Source organism: Diceros bicornis, chromosome 17 (genome assembly GCF_020826845.1).
Source record: "Diceros bicornis minor isolate mBicDic1 chromosome 17, mDicBic1.mat.cur, whole genome shotgun sequence".
Classification (NCBI taxonomy): domain Eukaryota; kingdom Metazoa; phylum Chordata; class Mammalia; order Perissodactyla; family Rhinocerotidae; genus Diceros; species Diceros bicornis.
Window position 1 is genome coordinate 12582591 of NC_080756.1, and position 25512 is coordinate 12608102.

Here is a 25512-nt window from a genome sequence, read left to right on the forward strand (position 1 = left end):
AGGGTTAAAGATGTGGATTTGGGAGTTATCAGCCCAAAGCTGATCAAGAAATCCTAGGAATGAATGCAAACACTGAAGGAGAGAACAGGAAGAAGGCTAAGAATGGGACCTTGGGGGAATTCCAGAAGTAATCTGGGACAAAAATCTGGAAAATAGATGCATGATAAAGTTGGTTAATGCTTCAGCTTTTTTTAAAAAAGTAATTTTGAAGAAATGAATCATTTAAATATGGCTCATAATCTGTGAAGGACTCCCAGAAATGTTTTGTGCAGTGACAGCATTCCTGAAACAAGTGCAGGTTGAGATCATTTCAGCTCAAGTCCTCTAATAATTTGCTTTACTGGATGAACTGCAGAGACACTTGGAACCCGTCAACAACTTGGAAGGGGATAATAAATTCTTGTCTGTTAGATTTCCCCCCCGTTAGCTTTTCAGTCACATAAAAGCAATTTTGATTAAGATCTAAGGATTTGTAGCTGAAAAGATCAGTATAAGGTGGCATTAGCTAGTCACTGGTTATAAGGTCAAGAAACAGAAGGAACTTCATGAAAGAAGGAAGGAATTAGGCTGACACATGGAGACACCCAGCCTAATTAGATTGGGGGTATCTTACTGGGAAGAATTAGGGATTTTAAAAAAGAGGTGATTTAGGCAGGGTGTGTTGATAACAGGAACATGTGTTTGATCAGATGGGGCGGTGAAGTTCCTAGACGGGAATAATAGGAAAGCAGTGTTTAGAGATTTAAGTGTGAAACTGGCGCACCTGGAAGGCCATTGTAACAAAAGCATGCATTAGATGATGTGATGGAGGAAGCAATGATTGATGAATGATGGGCATGGGAGGAAAAATGTCAGATAATTCTTAAGGTTGGAAACTACATGGAATTGAGAAAATAGTATTAACAGAAATGGAAAAAGTTGAGCATGTGATTCTGGGAAAGGAAGAGAAGTTTTGTTTGCATTTTAGGTGACCTTAAGTCAGCTGTGGAGACATATACATAGGCAGCTGGAGATAGAGGACCACAGTTTGGCTGAGAGGCCATGCCTGGAACAGTGGCTTAGGATTTTTGTCTTGGGAGGAGGGAGAAGAATGAAGCTTTGGTAGAATTCCACAGAAGGAGAGAGAAAACAAATGAGATGGAGAAATAGTATTCTAAGAGAAAAACAAGAGTACAGTGTCTCTACAGCCCAATAAGAAATCAATGGTTTCAAACATAGCAAAGGTTTCTACAAGAGAGATTAAGATAGTATGGAGCTGGAGGCAGAGGTAGACATTTTACTCAAAAAATAAAAGGAAGTAGAAAATAACGTGGTGATTTGGAAGTGTCAAATGCAGGTGTAATTTTGTTTGTTCTGAATTAATGAAGGATTGATCCAGTGGAGTAGGGGAATCTGAATGTGTTATGGAAGGATATTTATGGAAGGTTCTCTGGGAGGTTGAAATGAGTGGGATTGCAAGCCCAGGTGGAGAAGGTAACTTCAGGTCAGATGAACAAGGCCAAATACTGAACCAGTAAGTAAAGAATGTCAGTGGATGGAATGTAGTAAACATGTAAGAATGAGGAGAGAGAGAAGGGTGCTCATGCAACGCAAAGAACGATATAAGGATAGATAGGATTTGTTGGAATGGAAAGGGAAAGGGTGAAGGAATTGGGGAGTTGGGGTGGGCTGTAGGGATGGTAAAAATTTGAAATTATCTATTGTACATGAAGGTTCGAGGCCTTGGCCTCTCATCCCCGAAAGTTACAAGGGAAGCATTTGAGAGCGAAAGGTAGGATCTCCAGGTACCAGGCAACCTCCATCAGCTTCTTTTCCGTCCAGGTCCTCCATTTTATACACCTTGGAGCCGGCTTCCTATCACTACGTAATTGTCGGTTGCCCTCTGCTGGTCGATTTTAGTCTTGGCTCTCCAGAGAGTTAAATCTGAGAGCATGCGCAAAAAGGAGTACCGAGCCTATTAGGTTCTATTCGTTCATTCGGTACATATTTGATTACATCCATGTGTAAGGCCTAGTAGGGGAGATACGAACAAATAAAATACACAATCCTAACTCTCAAGAAGCTTAGAGTCCAGTCCGCGTGAAGATTAAAACACGTACACAGAACTACTGTAGAAAACATCCATTTATTCAGCAAAGATTCTTTTTCAATTGAGTGGCTTATATATGCCAAGAGTTTATATTCTACAGGGGAAGAAAGACTTCACATAATAAGATTAGGACGTAGGATGTGGCGGGCGACAGGTGGTTGGAGAAGACTTCCTAAGAGAACTGATATTTAAGTGGAGACTGAGTAGAAGGTGAGGATGAGAAAGATGATTTCAGGCCGAGAACGGCATGAAGACGGACAAATACTACACCGGGAACTAAAAGAATGCCAGTGGACGGGATGTAGTGAATACAGAAGAGCAGTGAGAGACAGGGACCAGGTCACGAACCACAAAACGCAGCCATGGAGGGGCTGATGGTCTCTGGCTACAGTGCGGATGCTTTCGTGCACTTTACATCTGTTGATTCATGTAGTCCTCACAACTACCCCTACTTTCCAAATGAAAGCTCCAGCAACTGGTAGGTCCAGCCTGCACTCACCCCTGAGAAAAGTGGACAGATTTGAGACATATTTAGGAGGTAGAGTAAATATAACTCGTTTTCATTTTGTTAATTTTTGCAGAGGTGTGTCAAAGGAAATGACTTGCAATGCAACCGAGTGGATGGTGGTGGTAGACGGATAGGTTCCAGCTGGAGTAATTCAGAGCCTCAAAGAGGAGGGGTCCGGGGCCAGCCTGGTGGCCCAAGCGGTTAGGTGTGCTCCACTGCGGCGCCCCGGGGTTTGCCGGCCTGGATCCCGGGCGCACACCCATGCACCGCTTGTTAAGCCATGCTGTGGTGGCATCCCATATAAAGTGGAGGAAGATGGGCATGGATGTTAGCCCAGGGCCAGTCTTCCTCAGCAAAAAAGAGGAGGATTGGCATTGGATGTTAGCTCAGGGCTGGTCCTCCTCACAGAAAAAAAAAAAAAAAAAAAGGAGGGGTCCAAGGATGTGCCAGATGGAAAGTGATCACAGTAGGGGGGTGGGGGTGATTTGGAAAGAACAGCAGGAACAATGGTGTAAAGCATAGAAAGTTCTATGAATTACCCTTGAACTCCCTGCCTTTTAGGGATCTTTCCTGGAGAAGACGCTGCCGTGCAAGAAATGAAATACAAAAAGAACATCCTACATATTCCCCACAATCAGAAACTGGGGGATAGGAAGAATGGGGTGAGGTTGGAGGATTAGAGGTTGGTGGAGAGATTTATTCCCCAGCTTGGTTAATACACAATTTAGAACAGTACCTGGCACACAATGAGTACTCAATAAAAAGTGACAGTGATCTTCCCACACTAGAGCTCCAGCTAGACCTGCAGTGTTTATGTTTCAACAGGCTACTCCCCCCAGCCCTGCAGTACCTGAGGCGCACCTCCTCAAGGAAATCCAAATGAGAGAATGCCCTGTTTCCTGGGTCTTCACTGTAATCAGACCTACAAGATGTGACTGCTGGTCATGAAATCCAGAGGTGTCCTCTTCTCCTGGAAACTCCAGTTTTGATTATTATAGCACAACAGGCAGTCACATTCCCAAATAAAACTTAACCCCTCTTCAACCAAATCCTTTCCTATTCCCTCCCAAAAGAATGAAACAACGGATGCCAAAGCTCTGCTCGCAAACCTGAAGTTACAGAATTCTGCAAGTGCCTTGTATCCTAGCAGCCAATACAGTTGTGCATAATTAAGCTTCCCGTGATCACTCCCATCCCCCCAAATCCGAGAGTGAGACCTTTCGGCTTCTATTTCCGAGACAGAAAGGGAACTGCACGAAAGACACACGCGAAGACAAGGAGTTCCCTTTACACGTCCTCAAAGGGAAAAAAAAACCGGCCGTCACGAACAGGATTCGAACCTGTGCGGGGAAACCCCATTGGATTTCGAGTCCAACGCCTTAACCACTCGGCCACCGTGACTTCCAAAACCTCCTTCAGCCGCGCGCTTACAGAGGGGTCCGCACTGCGACCGGGGGAGGACTCTGGCCCAAGTCCTGCACACACCCCATGACCTCCTCCCGCCCGCTCCTTACCTCTCCTCCACGCCACTCGGGGAAAGTCCGGTGGACGGGTGACCCAGGGAGGGAGGGTCTCCCGCCCCTCGAAGACTCAGGGTCTCAAGGAGGGCAAAGCTCTTTAGGAGGCGATGGCGAGGCCTGCAGAGGAAGCAGTCGGAGGGAAGGGGCTGGGCCTCCAGGGTGGCGCCCGGGGGACTCCTCGGGTTAAGGGCTGAGAGGGGGTGCGGGGTTAGGGGCGAGGGAGACTCGGGAAGAGTTTACACGGCGAGCTCCTGGGGATGGATGGAAGGCAGGAACTTCTTGGGGAAAGGGTCTGGGGGTCCCTGGGATTAGGGGCTCCGCGGGCTCAGGAATGTGCAAGGTGAGGACCACTCGGAGCCATGGGCTGGGGGCTCCTCAGGCGACGGGCGTCCCCCTGGGGTAGGATAGAGAGGTACCCTACTCCCCGGGCTGAGAGGCGAAAAGAGCCAAAAGGCTTCGCGTCAGGTCAAGAGCGACCTCAGAGAGTGTGCGCCCCCTCCAGGAAGCCGCCAGCTCCCCAAGGCTCCTGCCGCCGCCGCCGCCACCGGGGAGGCCGCCAGGGTCGGTCCCGCGCCCGGCGCTTCGCCGCCGCCACGCCCGGCCGGCCGGCAGGGGGCGCTGCGAGGGCCGGGGCCGGCCCAGGCAGCGGGAGGCGGCGGCCGCGGCGGCGGGAGGCGGCGGGAGGCGGGCGGAGGAGGAGGCGGAGGAGGCGGGAGCTGAGCTGAGCGGGGCGGGCGGCGGCGGCGGGCCCGAGCCCGAGAAGATGGCGGTGCGGAAGAAGGACGGCGGCCCCAACGTGAAGTACTACGAGGCCGCGGACACCGTGACCCAGTTCGACAACGTGCGGCTCTGGCTCGGCAAGAACTACAAGAAGGTACGCGGGCAGGGCCGCGCGGGCCCGGGGGCGGGACAAAGGACCGGCCCCCGCAGCCCCCGGCTCCTGCCCACCCGCGGCGGCCCGCGGCCCCTCCCCCGCGGCCTGCGGAGCGGCCCCCGCGCCCCTCCCCCGCTCCCGCCGCCGCCCGCCGGCTGGGATCGCAGCCCCCGCCCGCGCCGCTGCGCCCTCTGCCCCTCGTTTTTCTCCCCTGCCCCCGCGGGTCCCGTGCCAGCAGCCCACCCTCCCTTGAGCCATCGCCTTCCGGGCTTTTCCGGGAGAGAGGCCGCGGGTGGACGGGGTGCAGAATGGGCGTCCCCCTCCCCCTCCGAGCGTGCCCGCCGCCGTGCCCGCCGGAGCTCCCCGCGGAGCCAGGTACCAGCAGAGCTGAGGCCTCCCTGGTGCTTTGTGTATGTTCGGAGAGAGATGATGGGAGCCGGAGGGTAGACAGCCACGGAGCAGGCCCTTGGCTGCTCATCAGCCTGAAAAAGGCCCCCACGCTGGGATCACCTGTCTCTGCCTCCGGTCCCCCACGTCCATCCAAGGAGTAACAAAACCTCTTCGGGAGCCAGGCTATAGGAGTTGCTGGGCAGCGACTCCTTCTTAAACCCTTCTTCAGCTTCACAATGAAGTCACCCCACCACCTGGCCTTGCATTGCTTTGGGTTTGGGGTTCAGAGGCTAGGACACGCTGTATATCTCTAGCCCCCCACCCGATAACTGGAGATAACCAGGTAGTGAACAGAGCGTTGGAAACACCTTACCTGTCTTTTCCACCAGAGCTCTTGCTAGTGCTGTCTTTGTCTTTCCGCCTGGTTGAAAGGAACATCTACACATAAGATTTTTCTCTGGAGAGAGTCTGCCTCTCTCGCTTCTACCACCCCCCGTTAGGGGCTCTCTTTCTGGCTTCCCTTCAGCTCCCCAGTTCTTGCTACTGAGCTTTGCAGCCTGTCAGAAGTGTGATGGGTGGTTGAGGAGAACACCCCTCTGATCCTGGTTCTGAGCCTTGCCTTGTTCACGGAGGTCTCTCTGGGTGTCAGCATCCTGACAAACAGCTGCTGGGTCTGTGGCTTGTCTGTATCCCAGCGTGAGGCTCTGGTTGCCAGGCTTCTCCCTTTGACATTTTGGAAAGGAGATCAGTCTAGGGGCTTAGTCTCTGGCCCTGGGGGGATTGACAGCCTGTGACCTGGTTCAGCTTTCAAGCTCTTAGCTCTTTGTCTTGTACCTTTTCCTTCAAGGATCTGTTTCCACCTCCCGCTGAGAGGAGCACTCCTCTCTGTGATGTGATTAGGGTTGAGGAAACAGGGGTCAAAAGGCAAAGAGAAAGTTAGCCTCCTGGCTCAGTTTTAAATTGGAACAGAAGGCTAGGATGCTAGGTAGCATAATACAGAAATGTTTAAGAAGCCCAGGGTTGCTTGTCTCGGATATAGTTTCCTCCGACAGGACAGATGTTGTCTTGCTCTCTTCCCACTAGGCTGGATAGTAGCTAGTCCTTCCCATCTTTGGGGGGCGGGGGCTACAAAGAAGCTTGTGCTGGGTCCTAGCAGAAGCAGAATGCACAAGCTCACTCTCTCAGTCTGTTTGCCCTACTCGCTTCCTTGTACCTTTCTTATTAGGCTACATTATAGGGGAAATCTTGACCTTCCACAGAGTTACCCCGAGAAATACACCATTGCCTCGAAAGTGTGGCTTCCATGGCCTGAACTCCACGAACCTTCAGAATTTCATAACCCTCAGTGCTGTTGGCTAGAGATCAGGGTCATGCAACTCCAATTTCAGGAAGCAACCCTTACCCCCAGCACCCAACGCTGGCCCCCTAGGCTGGGGGCAGCAGAATTTCAACTTCCTGGTGAGGGGCATCTAGGGCCTCCCTTCTCCTATTTTCCTTTGGACACTAGACATGTGGGAGAAGACAACACTATTTTCTCTGCCCCAGATGCTTCCAGAGTTCCTGAGGAAGGAATAAGGGAGATGGTGGACAATTTATCTGGGGTCTGTGTTTCTCTCTTTCCTCTGTCTCCCAGTATATACAAGCTGAACCACCCACCAACAAGTCCTTGTCTAGCCTGGTTGTACAGTTGCTACAGTTTCAGGAGGAAGTTTTTGGCAAACATGTCAGCAATGCACCACTCACTAAACTGCCGGTGAGTACAAAAGCAAGGAGGCGAATCCTCCCAACAGGAGAGGGAGTTTTGGTTTTTTTTGGAAATTTTATGATTTTTGAGATTTGGGTCATTTCCTACCATCCCTGTATCTGGTAGGGCATTGTTGGCTTGGCTTACTCCCCAGTTTACCATTCCCATTTTCTTAGTAATACTTTGTGCAGTAATACTTTGTACAGGTTATCTCAGAGAGTCTGAGCTCCATACATGAACTCCCGTGGCATGGTTAAAAGGGGATGAGATTTGGATTTTCACGGGCCTGTGTTCAAATCCTGGCTCTGCCACTTGATGTCTCTGTGATCTTGAGCAAGCCATTTAAACCTTTTGAGTCATGGTTCCCTCATCTCTCGATGAGATTAATGTTTCTGTAATGGTTAATGAGGTAACCCAGCAGAGTACTTGGCACAAAGGTGGGGCTTTGTGAATATTGGTTTCTGTCTCTCCCCTCTTCCAGGCCACATGGTACAGTGGCCCAGGAGTTAAAGCATTCCAGCTTTGAGAGGGAGACCAGTTCAGCATGGGATTTTGTGAAAGGATTGTTAAGTAATAAGAGAATTTAGGGTGTAACTCTCACATCCTTCTTTCCTGTCTCAATTTTGTAGATCAAATGTTTCCTAGATTTCAAAGCGGGAGGCTCCCTGTGCCACATACTTGCAGCTGCCTACAAATTCAAGAGTGACCAGGGATGGTGAGATGCCCGCTCTCTCTGTTTCTGACATTTAGTTTAGAGGGGATCCCCCTTTATGATTCCCTGGGGTCTTTCTGGGGTGGGAGAGCGTGGGTACACATTCTTGTGAGACCACTGCTTTGCTAGGTCACTAGGCCTGACTTGCTAGGTCAGAAAAATGACTGGGAGTCAGAGCCGAAATAGTCTCCAGGAATGAGTGAGTATGTGTGTGTGCATCAGTGTGTGTATTGTAGAGGAAACAGGATTCGTCAGTTCGCATCTCAAGCTTTTCTTTGTCCCTTTGACTAAGTACAAAATGATTCATGGAGTTGAGATTAGTGAGCCCCAGATCCCAGGTGATTTTGGCAACAGCTGAGAGCAAGATTGCTTCCTAATTTCCCCTGTTAAAAAGTCACGTACCTTAACGTCATCCCCAGACCTGAGATATACCACTCACTAGATTATTGCCTCTTCACAAGGCGGCGTTACGATTTCCAGAACCCGTCACGCATGGACCGCAACGTAGAAATGTTTATGACCATTGAGAAGTCCTTGGTGCAGGTAATAGTCAAGAACCTTCCCCGTCCATCTCCTTTCCCTCAGTCAGAATCCAAAACACCCTTTCCCCGTAATCTCATCCCATCTGTTTCTTCTCCCCACAGAATAATTGTCTGTCTCGACCTAACATTTTTCTGTGCCCAGAAATTGAACCCAAACTGCTAGGGAAGTTAAAGGACATTATCAAGAGACACCAGGTGAGTGGATGGGTCAGGAGAGGTTTCAGAACCTCCATGACTCTTTTCCTGATGTTTCCCGTATAAGAAGGACCCTGAAGGGCCGGCCCCATGCCTTAGCGGTTAAGTGCGCACGCTCCGCTGCTGGCGGCCCGGGTTCGGATCCCGGGCGCGCACCGAGGCACCGCTTCTCCGGCCATGCTGAGCCCGCGTCCCACATACAGCAACTAGAAGGACATGCAACTATGACGTACAACTATCTACGGGGGCTTTGGGGGGAAAAAAAAAGGAGGAGGATTGGCAATAGATGTTAGCTCAGAGCTGGTCTTCCTCAGCAAAAAGAGGAGGATTAGCACGGATGTTAGCTCAGGGCTGATCTTCCTCACACAAAAAAAATAATAATAAATAAATAAATAAAAATTAAAAAATAAAAATAAAAAAAATAATAAAAAAAAAGAAGGACCCTGAAGTGCCATGTTTTCGACTCTACCTACTTAAGTAGGTGGCTCTACCTACTTAAAAAAAGACTGGAGTTAAAGCCTTGAGCCTCTCTTTCTGTTTTTCCTGTTTCCCAGTCTTGACAGGTTTGGATCACTATCCCTAGAGACTGCACTGGCCTGAGGGGAAGAAGACTTCTTCCACTGAGCTAGAGATTGTCTGATTTCAGAGAAATGAAATCTTTGCTCTTCGGAACTCTCTAATAACAAGCAGATGTCATTGTTAGGGACATACAGTCGACTTTACATTTCCCATGTAGATTATCTATTCAGAGGATTATCTGTAGCAATTTTTTTTTTTTTTTTGGTGAGGAAGATTAGCCCTGAGCTAACATCTGTTGCCAGTCCTTCTCTTTTTGCTGAGGAAGATTGGCCCTGGGCTAAGATCTGTGCCCATCTTCCTCTACTTTATATGTGGGACGCCTGTCACAGCATGACTTGATGAGCAGTCCACACCTGGGATCCGAACCTGCAAACTCCGGGCTGCCGAAGCAGAGCGCGCGAACTTAACCACTATGCTACCAGGCCGGCTCTGATTTAGCAATTTTTAATTCTTTTCTCCATTGTTAGTACAATTGCAGCTATTTCCCTCTGCCACTCAGCTGGTGTGTGCTTAGAGAATGCAAACCAACTTTAATACCGTTCTGAGCAAAATATGATTAGGAAGGCAGATTTGTGGTTAAATCTTATTTTGATTTATTTACATGCATGACTATCAGAGAGGACCATAGTTACCTGCTTCTCTTTGTGCCTCCAGGGGACGGTCACTGAGGACAAGAACAATGCCTCCCATGTTGTGTATCCTGTCCCAGGGAACCTGGAAGAAGGTGAGACCTGAGTTTTCCTGGTCACTGCAGTGGATGGCTTGGTCTAGGAGGTGGAGGACGGCTCGGATCCTAGACAGTGCCTGGGCTTCTCTCTCCTTTCAACCCTGAATCCTCCTACATCTTACATTCCTATTCCCAGGTCCCCTACTGCAGCAGGAGTTGTGTACAGAGTTATTTTTTGTGTACGCCTTTAGCTTATATTTCTCCCCACTCTGTCTCTATCCCCAGAGGAATGGGTACGACCAGTCATGAAGAGGGATAAGCAGGTTCTTCTGCACTGGGGCTACTATCCTGACAGGTGAGCATGGGTTCCTGGAGCAGGTTTAGGAACAAGAGCCAGACTGAGAAGCCCTGGGACATCTAGCACAGCAAGAAGGCATTCTTTGGGGTTATTTTTAGGTCTGTTAATTTGTTCTCCCACCTGTTATGCAAATCCTCTGTCTTGGTAGAGGTTTGGACTTAGTGGACTGAGGCTTAGGCTAGAAAGATTGAGACTTGAAGTGTGAACTGGTTATTCCAGTATAATTTTTGAGAAGTAAACATTAGGAACAATTTAAATGTCTAACAGTGGGAAAATGTCTCAGCAAATTTATATATCTACTCAGTGGGCTATTATGCAGCCTTCAAACTGATAGAAATAATGTGGATAATTTGTAGATGGATATTAAATGCAAAAAGTAGGATGTGAAATAACATCTAGTATCATCGCAATTATGTAAAAACAAAATTGTATGGAAAAAAGTTACTGGGAAAAAATATGTACTGAATGTCACAAGTAGTTGTGTTAGGGTGATTCCTTTCTTTTTCTGTTTTTGAAGTGTTTTATAATCACTTTTGTTACTTTATAATGAGAATCCTAATATTAATTGGAAAAATAATCATACCAAAAGATAACCCAACAACCCAGTACTTTTTGTAAATGGAAGAGGTAAATGATTTGTACTTTTCTTTTCCACGACTCCCTCCCATTGATTCTGCTTCGTGCTCAATTTCCCATGGCAGTTATGACACGTGGATCCCAGCCAGTGAAATTGAAGCGTCTGTGGAAGATGCTCCAACTGCTGAGAAACCTAGGAAGGTGAGCTTCTCTTGTCCTTCCACCCCAAGGAGAATGCCAGGACCGGACCACTCTTTGGAGGTGATGCAGAGGCTCCTGTGCCCTTGGGCTGTTCTCTTGAGGGTCCCCAGACAGAGCTGTGGCTTCCAGGCTTCTCTCCAGCACAGTCTGCCTTTGTACTTTAGGTTCATGCAAAGTGGATCCTGGACACAGACACCTTCAATGAATGGATGAATGAGGAAGACTACGAAGTAAATGATGACAAAAACCCTGTCTCCCGCCGAAAGAAGATTTCAGCCAAGACGTTGACAGATGAGGTGAAAACTCCTCCTCTTCCTCCCTTGAGCCCTCAGCATAAGGCTTGGAACAAGTCTTCACTGGAGATTGTTGGTTCACATTTGTCCCAATTGTCCAACTTGCAGGTGAACAGCCCAGATTCAGATCGACGGGACAAGAAGGGGGGCAACTATAAGAAGAGGAAGCGCTCCCCCTCTCCTTCACCGACCCCAGAAGCTAAGAAGAAAAATGCTAAGAAAGGGTATGTCAGCTCTAACCGGCCCCCACCTTCACCGTTCTCTCCATGCCATGTTGAAGGAAGGAAGGACACATCTTTGCCATAAGCACCTGGCCCTGACCTGCAGGTGTTCTGAGAGGGAAGATGAGCAGGTCTTCTTTGGCTGCCCAGTTGTTAGGTCTAGTCCCAGCCACTAGTAAACTCAAAGAGAGCTTAATCTCCAAAGGAGAAGCCTTTGCCACTTCCCATTACTCTGAAAGTGATCGATTTCTGTTTTTGCTTGGCTCTGCCCTTGGGGTTCTCTCTTGCTTTCCTTCCATTGAACCTCAACTTTCAAGGACTCCTTGTCTAAGGATGACTGCATTCTCTTTCCCTCTCTTTCCTTTCTAGTCCCTCAACACCTTACACCAAGTCAAAGCGTGGCCACAGAGAAGAGGAGCAAGAAGACCTGACAAAGGACATGGATGAGCCCTCACCGGTCCCCAACGTAGAAGAGGTGACACTGCCCAAAACAGGTATGGGCCAGGCCAAGCTCCTGGGCCTGCCCCTACTCCCTATCCTGCCCCTGCTGATTGCCCAGTCCTGGCTCCAGGTCTAGGGGATCTTGCCCTTCAGTTTAGCTCGTTACTGAAATTATTTTTATTACCACGGACAGTCCTCTAACTTTCTATCCATATCTGACTGTGGACTGTGCTTTGCGCCTGACAATCGTTGTCTCCAAACTCTGTTTTTTTTTTTGTGAGGAAGATCAGCCCTGAGCTAACATCTGATGCCAATCCTCCTCTTTTTTCTGAGGAAGACTGGCCCTGAGCCAACATCCGTGCCCATCTTTCTCTACTTTATATGGGACACTGCCACAGCATGGCTCGACAAGCAGCGCGTCGGTGCGCGCCCGGGATCCGAACCGGCGAACCCCGGGCCGCCGCAGCAGAGCACATGCACTTAACCGCTTGCGCCACCGGGCCGGCATCTCCAAAGTCTTTTTGATTACGTACTCCCAAGGATAAAATATATTTCAGTACAAATTATGTATATGTACTATTTACCACTTCTTTAGGAACATTATAAAACACATGCAAACGTTACCTAAAAATGGGAAAGTGTAAAAGATAAGATTGAAAAACAAATGTAAAGAGAAGTTCTGATATTGTCTGCGTGTATTCCAGTGGACCAGCTTTACCTCCTATGTGAGGACTCCACTTTGGAGACCATTGCTTTGCAATGCTGGTCTACAATCTGTATTCCGTAGACCAGCCCCAGATATCAAGGAGTGTATTTCAGGAGTGGAGTTGGGGCACCACTGGGAGAGAGGAGTTCTGGCTTCACCCCCTCGTCAGTTGGAGCAGCTCTTCCCTGATCCATGTTTTCTCCTGAACTTTCATGTGTGAATTCAGTTGAGGAAAGTGTCCTCTGCTCTCAAAAATGTTTAAGATCCAACTACTCCTCTACAGAGTGATTTGGTCAGACGCTGTCTCAGTCCATTAAGAACTTCCGGACACATGGATGGAGATAGGGCCTGTCAAAGACAAGAATGACTTATGAATGTACACAGAGATGCTTCTTTATAGGAAAAAAGTTAAACAAAGTTTTGGTTGGGGAAGAGCGGAAAGTGGCAAGTGAGTTTCAAGGCCTAGAATGATTGTGATTGGAGGAAGTTACTACATTTTGTGATCAGATGGAGAAAGTGAGATCTAGAACTGTTAACAGTGGAGAGGTGAGGGCTAGATTTACGCAGAACCTGTCTGATAAAATGACTCTCTCTTCTGGCAGTCAACACTAAGAAGGACTCCGAGTCAGCCCCAGTCAAAGGAGGCACGATGACTGACCTGGGTAAGGCACGGGGCCTCAGGGCGAGGTGGGCAGAGCCCTGCTCTGGAGGCTCAGCTGCCACCTTCCCCCAGCCTGCCGGGGCTTCTCAGAAAGTAAGATTCTTCTCTGGCCCCATAGGAGGCTCCAGCTTTCTATCTTGCTGTCTCTCTCTTTCAGATGAACAGGAGGATGAAAGCATGGAGACTACGGGCAAGGTGGAGCCAGTTTAGAGAGGCCCTACCTCTCTATGTGATTCTGATTTGTGATTATAAAGTTCCTTCTACCCAGAACTTTCCACTGCGCAGACTTTTCCTGTCCTAGACTAATTCTAGCTATTGCTCAAAGCTCTGACCCTTTTTGAGTCCTGGGGCTCATAACTGTTCATTCCCATACCCGTCTTTAGTGCCCACATTCCTCGGGTGTGGGAGAAGCAGAGGGTTGCTAGGGGCAAAATGGGAATGCTGAGTGTCCAGCAGCCTCCCTACTCGTAGGATGAGGATGAGAACAGTACGGGGAACAAAGGGGAGCAGACCAAGAATCCGGACCTTCATGAGGACAATGTGACTGAACAGACCCACCACATCATCATCCCCAGCTACGCTGCCTGGTTTGACTATAACAGGTATTTATGGCTCCAGCTTCTCACTGAATCCCTATTTCCCTGCCTCCAGGGGTCAACGTGTTGTTCCTCCTCCTGCCTCCAAGTAAGTTATTTCTTCCTCAGCCAGATAGACCAGGGTACACTTCAGTTTTAGGGGAGCTCCTGGTCTCTTTGAGTCTTACAGCTGTCTCCAGCTATTTGCCCACCCCACCTTCTAGGCTTTTCCTCTCTTTGGGGCCCCATCTCTCCACCAGCGCCTTCTGAATCCACTCTGCCTCCTCTTGCAGCGTTCATGCCATTGAGCGCAGGGCTCTTCCCGAGTTCTTCAACGGCAAGAACAAGTCCAAGACTCCAGAAATGTAAGCAAATCCCAGCTCATGATTCTCATTCCCCCTCCTGTCCCTGTACACCTTTCCTGATCCAGCATCAACCAGTTTAGCAAACATTTCTTGAGCTCCTTCCACGAGCCAGGCACTGTGTGGGGCTTCCCGAAACATGATCTCTGCCCACAGGCAGCCCCAGCCCAGCACTGTGAGCACAGTAGTGTCCTCTCTAGGATTTGCCCAGGGGTGATATGAAGCATGCTCTTCTGCGTGAAACAAGAACCTGCTCCAGTGCCTCCAGTTCTTTTAACAGGATACTGAGCCTTTCAATGCATAGTTATTGATGTTGTTTAAAATGCAAGTATCCCCCACGTAAGTAATAGCTTTGACTGAAATGTAAATGGCTATTACAGGCTGGTCCCTCAGAGTAGGTTTTGATAGAAAAACCAGAGGAGGAATTATGAAGACCCAAGTCTGTGAATTAAGGGATGGAGGGGCTCTCTGGAGAGAAATGTTATGTCAAGTGTGAGCTTGGGGCTCAGAAATCTTCATCTCCTTCAAGGTCTTGCCTCAGGCCAAACCTGGTTGGCTTTGGATAGGACTTTGGCAATCTTCTATGGTTAGGGATCCTCCAGGATAAAAATCATCCTGAGGCAGATGAGACGTGGTGCTGAGCCCCCTGAGAGCTGAACGAGCTTGCTTCCCAGCTGTTCTTCAGCTTGCCATCTCTGGGGCCGTCTTCTCTCCCCACCGTGTTTCCTTTCTGTGGCCTGGTAGGGGTCCTCTTCTTCCTGGGGAAAGCAGTGTGTGTGAAGAAGCTTGGCTGTCTCCAGAGGAAAAGGAAGTAGTGACCAGGTGACACAAGTTCAACATGATCTGCAGGCAGGGTTGGAACTAGAACTGTTCTACATTTTGCTCTCTTGGTATAAAATAGTAAATGATGATAATTGCTCACATTTACTCATATAAATGTGGGCAATTATAGTGCTTACTATCTCCCAGGCACTATCCTGGGTCCTACATACATTGACTAATTTAGTCTTCACATCAGCTTTAGAGGTATGTCTTGTTATCATCTACAGTTGACTGATTAGGAAACTGAGGTCTACAGGGGTTAAGTCACTTGCTTAAGGTCACATAGTTAAGTAGTAGAACCGGGATCTGAGTCCTTTCGTCTGGCTCATGGTCTCAGCCTCTACACTCTACCACACAACAGCTGCCATTTTTTGAGCTCCCACACTGTGCCTGGTGCCGTACTGGATCTTTACAGACCTTTCTAATCCTCAACGGACTCTCCATTTTACAGATGAGGAAACTGAAGTTCAGAAAACTTCCCTTTAACATCTGTGTTTGGAAATAAGGGCACCTTTTCTTACCTTTAGATTCCATGTTCAAAAGTTGCGTGAAATATGGGCCGGCTTCTTGGCTTAGCGGTTAAGTGCAGGCGCTCTGCTACTGGGGGCCCCGGTTCGGATCCCGGGCGCGCACCGACACACCGCTTCTCTGGCCATGCTGAGGCCGCATCCCACGTACAGCAACTAGAAGGATGTGCATCTATGACATACAACTATCTACTGGGGCTTTGGGGGAAAAAAAAAAAAAAAAAAGTTGCATGAAATATCCCCAGCACAGCCAAGGAAATCATTCATTTAACTAAAAACCCCATCAAGGAAAACGTAAGGAATATTTGAACCCCTTGAGTCTAGCACACAGCAGAACCACGTTGTTTATTGAGTTGAATGATCCACTCTTTTCTTTAGCTCTTTTATCATTTTTCCTACCCTTCAGCCCTCAGCAGACATTTGTTTTTCTTCCTCTCATTCCTCTCTCTCTCTCTCTCTCTCTCTCTCTCCCTCCCTCCCCTAAGCTACCTGGCCTATCGGAACTTCATGATTGACACTTACCGGCTGAACCCACAAGAGTATCTCACCTCCACCGCCTGCCGCAGGAACCTGGCGGGTGACGTCTGTGCCATCATGAGGTGGGTCTTGCAGCTGAGGGGAAGCGGGTACGTGAGGATGTCTGCCCACAGATGTTTCTTGGCAGAAGGAGAGATGCCAGCAAGGAGCACAGGGGAACGAGCAGGGAAAGACACTTCTAGAGAAAGGGGAAGTTCAGGTTTGGGGTATCAGTGACTTGAAGGAATGCAATGGTGTTCTCTGAAGTGTGGAAGAAAGGAGGAAGAGCACGTCTGTAGTTGAAGGGTCCTGGTTCAATTTTGCTAGCTATCTGGGAAGAGATGTTTAGTAGGTGGGTGGGTGTGGAGAGAGGCCCAGGCTGGAGATGTAGACTTGGGGTCACTGGCATTTAGTGGTGGGAGTAGTTGGGATTTCCCAGGGCGTAAAGTGAGCAGAGAAGAGGCACCTCCGGCAGCTTTCTGGCTGTCCCAGCTGTATGGCTGACCCTATCTCTGCCTCTCTTCTCACAGGGTCCACGCCTTCCTAGAACAGTGGGGTCTTATTAACTACCAGGTGGATGCCGAGAGTCGACCAACCCCAATGGGGCCTCCGCCCACCTCTCACTTCCACGTCTTGGCGGATACACCATCAGGGCTGGTGCCTCTGCAGCCCAAGACCCCGCAGGTAGGGTGAGGGGCCATGGGGACAGGGAGGCATTGGGTAAAACTGGGCTTCTTTGGACTTTTCTTTTTCTAGTTTTTTAGGGTAATGGTTCAGGAGTGTTTTGAGGCTTCTTCCTTTTTCATGGGATGCAAAGGGCCACAAGAGTCAGCCCCGTGTGTTTAGCACCCTCTCTCAGCTTCTGTACCTAAGACTGCAAGGACTTGCTGAGGGAGAAGAGATGTTCCTTGTCCTCAAGGAGCAGACAGGCTAATGTAGGGGATGGAGCAGATAGAGAAAAATGCTTAAAATTGAGTTGCATGAAATTTTTTAGCTTTGTTGCATTTCCAACATTTTTTCATTTTTGCCTCATAATTATTATCACTTCCATTTTTTTTCCACTTCCATTTCATACATTACAAAAATTAAGAGGAGAAAGGTTATGTGGCTTGCCCAGGGTCACAGAGTACCAAATCTAGAATTAGAACCTAATTGTCCAGCTCCTAAGACAACCTGTAACAATATATCTGAATACAAATGGATATCATGCCAACTAGAGATCTAATTAATCATTAAGGGAACATGGACCAGTGGCATGAGTGCCCCCAGAGCTTGCGGGCCGCCCAGCATTTGGTCTTGGTGAGGCCTCCAGGGCCTTGGCCTGGTCATTTCCTGCCCAGCCTCCATGACGCCAAGCTCTGTCCCCCAGGGCCGCCAGGTTGATGCTGATACCAAGGCTGGGCGAAAGGGCAAAGAGCTGGATGACCTGGTGCCAGAGACGGCTAAGGGCAAGCCAGAGCTGGTAGGTGGGGTGTAGACCCCGCTGGGCTTCTTATTTGCCCCTTTATCGGGGGGCCCCTGCCCGGGAAGAAGAGACGTGAGAGCAGAGGAGCTACAGCAGGAAGGGAGGCAGTCCCGCCCAGGGGTGTCCCTGGCTTTGGGAAGGAAGCTCCTTCTGTCTGTTTTCTCTCTCTGTCTGTCCCTGGCTCTGGCGGTCAGTTGTACTCAGCTCTTTCTTTCCCCCCAACAAATAGCAGACTTCTGCTTCCCAGCAAATGCTCAACTTCCCTGACAAAGGCAAAGAGAAACCAACAGATATGCAGAACTTTGGGCTGCGAACAGACATGTACACGAAGAAGAATGTCCCTTCCAAGGTATGAGGTGGGGGCTGACTTCGGGGGTGGGGTGCCCTCGCTCCTCGGACCTCACAGGCTCCTCTCTGACCCACCTATGTTTCCTCTGCAGAGCAAGGCTGCGGCCAGTGCCACTCGAGAGTGGACAGAACAGGAGACCTTGCTGCTCCTGGAGGTAATTGGGGCGAGGAAAGGAGAGTTCTACAAAAGCGGAAGTGGCCGGGGTGCCTCTGCCTCATGAGTGGGGAGAGCGTGGTTTTGCCCCCAGTCACGCCTTCCCGATGCCCATCGCACCTGCCTCAGGGACCAGCTCCAGGCCAGGAATTTGGGCCATTTCATTAACGCCATATCCTTTCTTAGTGCTACTTGGAGATTCCCCTTGGACCCAGCAGAGTACACAAATAGCACAACACGGAGAGCTTTGAAGCCAGCTACCCTTAGTAGGCTGGGGGGATTGACCTTCCAGGAAAGTGGCTAAGTAAGCAAAGTTGTGTCTCCACCACTACCACCAGGCACTGGAAATGTACAAAGATGACTGGAACAAAGTGTCCGAGCACGTGGGAAGCCGCACACAGGACGAGTGCATCTTGCATTTTCTTCGTCTTCCCATTGAGGACCCGTACCTGGAGGACTCAGAGGCCTCCCTGGGCCCCCTGGCCTACCAGCCCATCCCTTTCAGTCAGTCAGGCAACCCTGTCATGAGCACTGTTGCCTTCCTGGCCTCTGTCGTCGATCCTCGAGTCGCCTCTGCTGCCGCGAAGTCTGCCCTAGGTAATGTAGAGGGTTCCTGGCCTTCTTAGTTTGCATTTGAAGGACTGGTTACTCAGATCTGGAAACCCTCTCACGTTTGGCTCCCCTGCTGGCCTTGTCTGCTGCTGGCATCAGCTCAGGCCCCTGTCTGGCTCCATGCTGGTCTAGATGAAGAGACGGGCTTGTAGGGACTTTCACAGGGATAGCCAGAACTGCCTGCCTGCCCCACTCCCAACCTCATCCTCTCTGGATCTTGCAGAAGAGTTCTCCAAAATGAAGGAAGAGGTACCCACAGCCTTGGTGGAGGCCCATGTTCGGAAAGTGGAAGAAGCAGCCAAAGTGACGGGCAAGGCAGACCCAGCCTTTGGCCTGGAAAGCAGTGGCATTGCAGGAACCACCTCTGATGAGCCTGAGCGGATTGGTAAGGCCTGGCAAGTTACCAGATTTCTCCCCTGTCACCAAGAGCCAGAGCCACCAGGCAGCCCTGTGCCATCCATGCCTAGAGTTGGCCTCAGAGCACAACACGTGCAGAGAGAATTGGTGGGGTTTTTATTTTCCCCAGAACTTTACCTTAGGGACCCTGGCTCCCTGCTGGCCCTCTCACTAAGATTCTGGCTAAGAGAAGGGGCTGTTGGAAAGTGTTTTAGAGACAGATTCTGTATCAGACATTTCCCGTTTCCTCTTCCCACGGGCCCAGAGGAGAGCGGGACTGACGAGGCGCGGGCGGAGGGCCAGGCCACAGAGGAGAAGAAGGAGCCCAAGGTATAGCGGGATTGAGCTGGGCTGGGAGGGTGGAGGGGCCAGACTGGCACATGGTGAGGTGGGTGCTGGCATAGTTGAGCTCAGGCAGCAAGGGCTGGGCCTGGATCGGGCTCTCCTGCAGCCAGATCACCCTGAAGTAAGAAGCATAAATTCAGTTCCCGGTCTGGGCCCATCATGTGAGAACCAGCCGCCCTGAGAGTCTCTACTTTTCTTTCACTGGGACTTCAGGAACCCCGAGAAGGAGTTGGGGCTGTAGAGGAAGAAGCAAAGGAGAAAACCAGCGAGGCTCCCAAGAAGGATGAAGAGAAGGGGAAAGAAGGTGACAGTGAGAAGGAGTCAGACAAGAGTGACGGGGACCCGATAGGTGAGCCTCCCCAGGTGGTGGTTGGGTCCAGGAAAGAGAAGTGAGGCTGTAGGGCTAACGCAACCCTTTTCCTGGCCTCTGGGCCACTCTGACCCCGTTGACCAGTTGACCCCGAGAAGGAGAAGGAGCCAAAGGAAGGGCAGGAGGAAGTGCTGAAGGAAGTGGTGGAGTCAGAGGGGGAAAGGAAGACCAAGGTGGAGCGGGACATCGGGGAGGGCAATCTCTCAACCGCCGCCGCCGCCGCCCTGGCTGCCGCCGCCGTGAAGGCCAAGGTGAGAGCCCGAGACCCGTAGACCCAAGGGAAAGCCTTAGGCTCCCTTCACCCGGAGGAACTCCTTCCTCGCTCATCCCTTAAGTAATGCTGGCCTGCTTCCCTTTTCGTTTGATCCTGAGAGGATCTTCTCCAAGCTTTCTTAAGCTTTACCATCGGGCCTGTTTTCACTCTCTAATTATTTGACTTTGTCTTATCCTTTGCCATTCTCTCTTTTTCTTCATGTTCTTTTAAAAATATGCGGCTCTCGGGGCCGGCCCGGTGGCGCAAGCGGTTGAGTGCGCGCGCTCCGCTGCGGCGGCCCGGGGTTCGCTGGTTCGGATCCCGGGCGCGCACCGAAGTACTGCTTGGTAAGCCATGCTGTGGCGGCGTCCCATATAAAGTGGAGGAAGATAGGCACCGATGTTAGCCCAGGGCCGTCTTCCTCAGCAAAAAAAGAGGAGGATTGGCGGATGTTAGCTCAGGGCTGATCTCCTCACAAAAAAAAAAAAAAAAAAAAAAAAAATATGCGGCTCTCTGGGTTGTGACCACAGCAAGTTCTTAAAACCTGCCAGCCTCCACCCTTTCTCTCGCCCGGAGTGTCTTCAGCTGGGTCCTCCCCCTCACATGCCATCCCACCCCTCCTTCCCTAGCACTTGGCTGCTGTTGAAGAAAGGAAGATCAAGTCTCTGGTGGCCCTGCTGGTGGAGACCCAGATGAAAAAGTTGGAGATCAAACTCCGGCACTTTGAAGAGCTGGAGACGATCATGGACCGGGAGCGAGAAGCAGTGAGTAGCCTCGCCCAGGGCGTCAACAGAGCCCGGGGACCCCACCTTGACAGTGAACCGTGCCTCAGTTTAGGATGGGGGGATGCAGCAGTGCAGAAAGCCTGAGATTGACAGGGCTTCAGTGCAGAGGGAGTAGCCCAGGCCAGGGCAGGAGGAGCCAGCCCCAGGCAGGTAGGGACACGTGGCCCACAGGCAAAGCCCGGAGACCTGGGTCCCACAAATGTCAGCTCCAAGGGGCAGAGATTCTAGTCAGTTTTTTGATTGTTGCATCTCCAGGTCCTTCCACAGTGCTTGGCCCATATTAGAACCTCAATAAATATTTGTTGAGTGATTGAACAGGTGTAAGGGATGATGAGAGGGTAGGGGCTTCACATCCAGATGAGCTTGGAAAGGGGATGGGATAGATAAGGTATTGCCCCATTTTGTCTTTGAGAAGATATAAAAAGAAATAGAAGACAGGGACCCTGCCCTCAGAGAACCTACACTTTAACTAGAGACATCAAATATACAATATGGAGACATCAAAAACAGTTACTGCTTTGGGGACCGGCCTGGTGGCACAGCGGTTAAGTGTGTGCGCTCCGCTTCGGTGGCCCGAGATTCGCAGGTTCAGATCCTGGGCGCGCACCGACGCACCACTTGTCAAGCCGTGCTGTGGCGGCGTCCCATGTAAAGTAGGGGAAGATGGGCATGGATGTTAGCCCAGGGCCAATCTTCCTCAGCAAAAAGAGGAGGATTGGCGTCGGTTGTTAGCTCAGGGCTGATCTTCCTCACAAATAAAAACAAAACAAAAAACAGTTAATACTTAAAGTAGCTGACAAATTCAAATTAAGAGATTTCAGATCAAGTATATAAGTCCTGAGAGAGAAAGAAGAAAAGCCAAAGCTCAGAGGCTAGTGAGTTGATCTCAGATGGTTTCCTAAGAATGGTGAGTTTTTAGCCAATTTTGAAGGAAGAAAAGAACATGAATTGACAAGAGGAATTGCAAGAGTTTTCCAAACTATAAAGTAATGACCAGTTCAAAGCTTTGGAGCTGAAATGGACAAGGGCTACCACCAGATTAACTCCATCGCAGTGAGAAGCCATGTGGGCAGCCAGAAGACATGTGCATGGGAATTCGCAAGGGGAGGGCGGGGGAAGACAGAGAAAGTCCAAGCACAAGATTTAGATTTGGGGAACTGCCAGAATGAAAGGCTGGGTTTGTCAGAAGACAAAGCAAGGGGCAAGGCATTTGCCTTTGGGGTCTTCTGAACATGAGTAACGGTGCGCAATTGGCACTGGCAGCTGGAGTATCAGAGACAGCAGCTCCTGGCCGACAGACAAGCCTTCCACATGGAGCAGCTGAAGTATGCGGAGATGAGGGCCCGGCAGCAGCACTTCCAGCAAATGCACCAACAGCAGCAGCAGCCACCACCAGCCTTGCCCCCAGGCTCCCAGCCTATCCCACCTACAGGCGCTGCTGGGCCACCCACGGTCCACGGCTTGGCCATGGCTCCGGCCTCTGTGGCCCCTGCTCCTGCTGGCAGTGGGGCCCCTCCTGGAAGCTTGGGCCCCTCTGAACAGATTGGGCAGGCAGGGTCAACAGCAGGGCCACAGCAGCAGCAACCAGCTGGAGCCCCCCAGCCTGGGGCGGTCCCACCAGGGGTACCCCCCCCTGGACCCCATGGTAAGTGATGGGTTCTGGAACTCTTGCTGACCAGGGGGATCCAGGTGAATGTTCCAGTTCCCTTAGAAGGGGATACGTAGTAGGCCTGGAGAAAAGGATCAGCATCAGTTTCTACAGATGGGCCCACCTCTGTTACATCCCTGAGCCTGCAGGAATCCTTCCTCAAACCCAGTTCCAAAGATTTACCACTTATTCAGTGTCAGGAAAAGGGAAGGAGTGGCTGGGTTATCCTTGCTCCGAAGGTGAGTTGGTAAGTGAGGTTTTATGCCTCTAACCTTTTTGACCTCTCCTCTTCGTTCCCAGGCCCCTCACCGTTCCCCAACCAACCAACTCCTCCCTCAATGATGCCAGGGGCAGTGCCAGGCAGCGGGCACCCAGGCGTGGCGGGTAATGCTCCTTTGGGTTTGCCTTTTGGCATGCCGCCTCCTCCTCCTCCTGCTCCATCCATCATCCCATTTGGTAGTCTAGCCGACTCCATCAGTATTAACCTTCCCCCTCCTCCTAACCTGCATGGGCATCACCACCATCTCCCGTTCGCCCCGGGCACTCTCCCCCCACCTAACCTGCCTGTGTCCATGGCGAACCCTCTACATCCTAACCTGCCGGCGACCACCACCATGCCATCTTCCTTGCCTCTCGGGCCGGGGCTCGGATCCGCCGCAGCCCAGAGCCCTGCCATTGTGGCAGCTGTTCAGGGCAACCTCCTGCCCAGTGCCAGCCCACTGCCAGGTGAGAAGGGTCCTGGAGGGGAGAAGGGAGAGGGAGGGGTCCACATGGAGCCGGGGAGGGCAGGTGGGGAAGGGCTCAGGAACTAGAGCTTCCACAATCCTTTTTGAACACTCTGGTAAAATTAGAAGACAGGAGGGTGGGCCTCTCTGGCTGTCCTCCACCGTTCCCCAACCTGGCAGCTGCCACCTCTGGGATGACGTTGGGGCCTTTCACTGGTGGGTCACGGAGGAGTCCTGTGGCACAGAGCAGCTCAGTTGTAAACTTGAAAAGCAGCTACCTGTTTGCATGATTATTGGCATCCCCTGTGCTTGTTCCTGTCATGTCCAAGTGCCCCATTTAGAGAGTTCTTTGGGGGGCAAAAGGATGACTTGGGGTTTATCAGTTTTCCCAGTGTGAGGTGCAGGGGGGTTGTTGGGAAGAGGAAGTTGTACACTGTGGGTACCTCGTTCATCTACCCACCCATTGCATGCCACGCCCAGTTCTGTGTGTCTGTGGTGGCCTGGGTCTAGAGCCCTCTCCTGCTCAGTCCAGCTGATTCATCTTTTTTCTCCACAGACCCAGGCACCCCCTTGCCACCAGACCCCACGGCCCCGAGCCCAGGCACGGTCACCCCTGTGCCACCTCCACAGTGAGGAGCCAGCCAGACATCTCTCTCCCTCACCCCCCACGGAGATCAAGGTTCCAGGAACAGCCCTCCCCCCACCACTGGGGCCCTTCCCTAGCCTGGAGAGGTCGTCACTACATAAGGAAAGCTCCTCCTCCTCCTCCAAAGGCCCCACCATGCCATCAGAGGCGTGCATTTTTATATCAGATTATTCAAGGACTTCTATTTAAAAGATGTTTCTAATGTCTGGGAGAGAGGATAGGTTGGGGATGCTGCCCTCAAAGGAAGAGCTGGGGGAGGTATTTATACAAGGTTCCAATTAACCACTTCTAAGGGTGCACCCCCTCAAAACTACTGCATTTTTTTATGGAGTAAAAAAATTAAGCCCTTTAAAAGGAAGTAGAGAGATAACAAAACCACATTGGAGCTCCGGCCACCCACTAAAAAAAATCCACCTTTTACATTGTTTGGAGGAGGGAGGTGAGTTTTAGGAAAGGGGGTTCAGGTTCTGGGGAGAGGTCTGGGGATAGACTAGGTGCAGAGTCTGTCTCCTGCAGCCCCTCGTTAGTGACTGAGTCAGCTCCCAACCCTCAGCCACCTCACCCCGTTTATTCCTAACTAATCTCCTGCTGCTTCCTCAGCATTGCTGGTCTAGGCCACCCAGCTCAGCCGACGAGCCCTTTCCCTCTGAGTGTCAGTTTTGTTTTTAAAAGTCACCTGCGTAGTTGATGTCAGTGTATGTGTATTTGGTGGGGAAACATTTGGGGGGATTCCTGTGGTAGGTAATAGAGGAAGAAAGGGCCCTTCTCCTCCCTGCCCTGGGCTCTATCATTGGGCTCCTAGAAGACGTGGAGAGGGAGCTATAAGAGGATGGGAAGTTGTAAAAACCTGAAGTTTTCAAAAAGCACTTAAGCACCTCCTTCTTATGACTCGGTGGGTCACCCCCCAACCTCTTCCCTTTCCCACCAGGACCGTCAGAACCTTAACTGGTAGCTAGGGGTTCCCTGGGATTGGGGGCAACGGGGAGGGGGTAACTGACCCCCAGCTTGCAGCTCAGTTCTGCCCCCCAGATTCCAGTGCCTCCTGCCCCAGCTGTCCCCTCTTCATCCATGTCATCCATAACGTGATTCCTCCACTGATTCTTCTTGGTCCCTCCTGCCGGGCCCCTTGTTCCTCATGTCCCCATGTTTCTCTTCCTCTGTGTCTTGGCACCTTCTGTTTAAAAGTTTTCTGTAAATTTTCTCTTTTTCTTTTTTTTTTTTTTTTATAAATTAATTTGCTTTGAGTTCCATCTTGTGGATGCCTTCTGTTTTTACCTGTGGCTGTCAGGCAGGGAGATCGGGCTGGGGGCAGCACTCCTGGAGTCCCTCCCAGGGGCATTTACCCGAGCTGAAGAGGCACTCTGCATGCGCCAGACCCAGACAGACACTGGGTGTCTCTCCACAAAAGGCTACAGGCAGCACAGCTGTCAGGACTGTGCACTATGCAGGAGCTGGGCAGAGGCTCTTACCTGCCCTAAAAATAGCTGTTTCAGACTTGGAAGGACATCCTCACAACCTGGGGATTTTGTATATCCTTTCCGAAGTAGTGGCTTCATTCCTTCCCTTATTAGGTGGGGAGGAGGCAGGCATCTCACCTCCTGTTATTATTGGCCCCTAGCTCTGCCGAGGGGACAGACAGGCGCAGGCAGTGCTAATATGGCCTAGCTTTAGCCCCAATAAACACTC

At 50.7% G+C, this 25512-nt stretch overlaps 1 protein-coding gene and 1 non-coding gene across 6 annotated transcripts; one reads left to right on the forward strand and one right to left on the reverse strand.

Moving 5' to 3' along the window:
- Positions 1-3916: 3916 nt before the first annotated feature.
- Positions 3917-3998, reverse strand: TRNAS-CGA (transfer RNA serine (anticodon CGA)). The gene has a single exon. It is a non-coding gene; the product is annotated as a tRNA-Ser (tRNA).
- An 829-nt stretch (positions 3999-4827) lies between these two features.
- SMARCC2 (SWI/SNF related, matrix associated, actin dependent regulator of chromatin subfamily c member 2) lies at positions 4828-25070 on the forward strand. Of its 5 annotated transcripts, none has more exons than XM_058557950.1 (29): positions 4828-4991; positions 7015-7134; positions 7755-7840; positions 8299-8380; positions 8482-8574; positions 9808-9877; positions 10106-10175; positions 10880-10955; positions 11120-11251; positions 11357-11472; positions 11839-11963; positions 13219-13278; positions 13435-13472; positions 13749-13879; positions 14146-14217; positions 16049-16162; positions 16610-16763; positions 17449-17541; positions 17774-17893; positions 17985-18047; positions 18385-18643; positions 18882-19043; positions 19320-19384; positions 19613-19748; positions 19854-20020; positions 20652-20786; positions 22071-22452; positions 22756-23181; positions 23737-25070. In XM_058557950.1, exons 1-29 carry the CDS (start codon positions 4881-4883, stop codon positions 23811-23813), a joined length of 3735 nt encoding a protein of 1244 aa, XP_058413933.1. In that variant the 5' UTR covers positions 4828-4880; the 3' UTR covers positions 23814-25070. The 5 variants fall into 5 exon arrangements, with proteins under 5 accessions (XP_058413933.1, XP_058413937.1, XP_058413934.1 ...); XM_058557954.1 differs by having other exon boundaries at positions 22756-22839; XM_058557951.1 differs by having other exon boundaries at positions 17777-17893.
- The last annotated feature ends 442 nt before the right edge of the window (positions 25071-25512 follow it).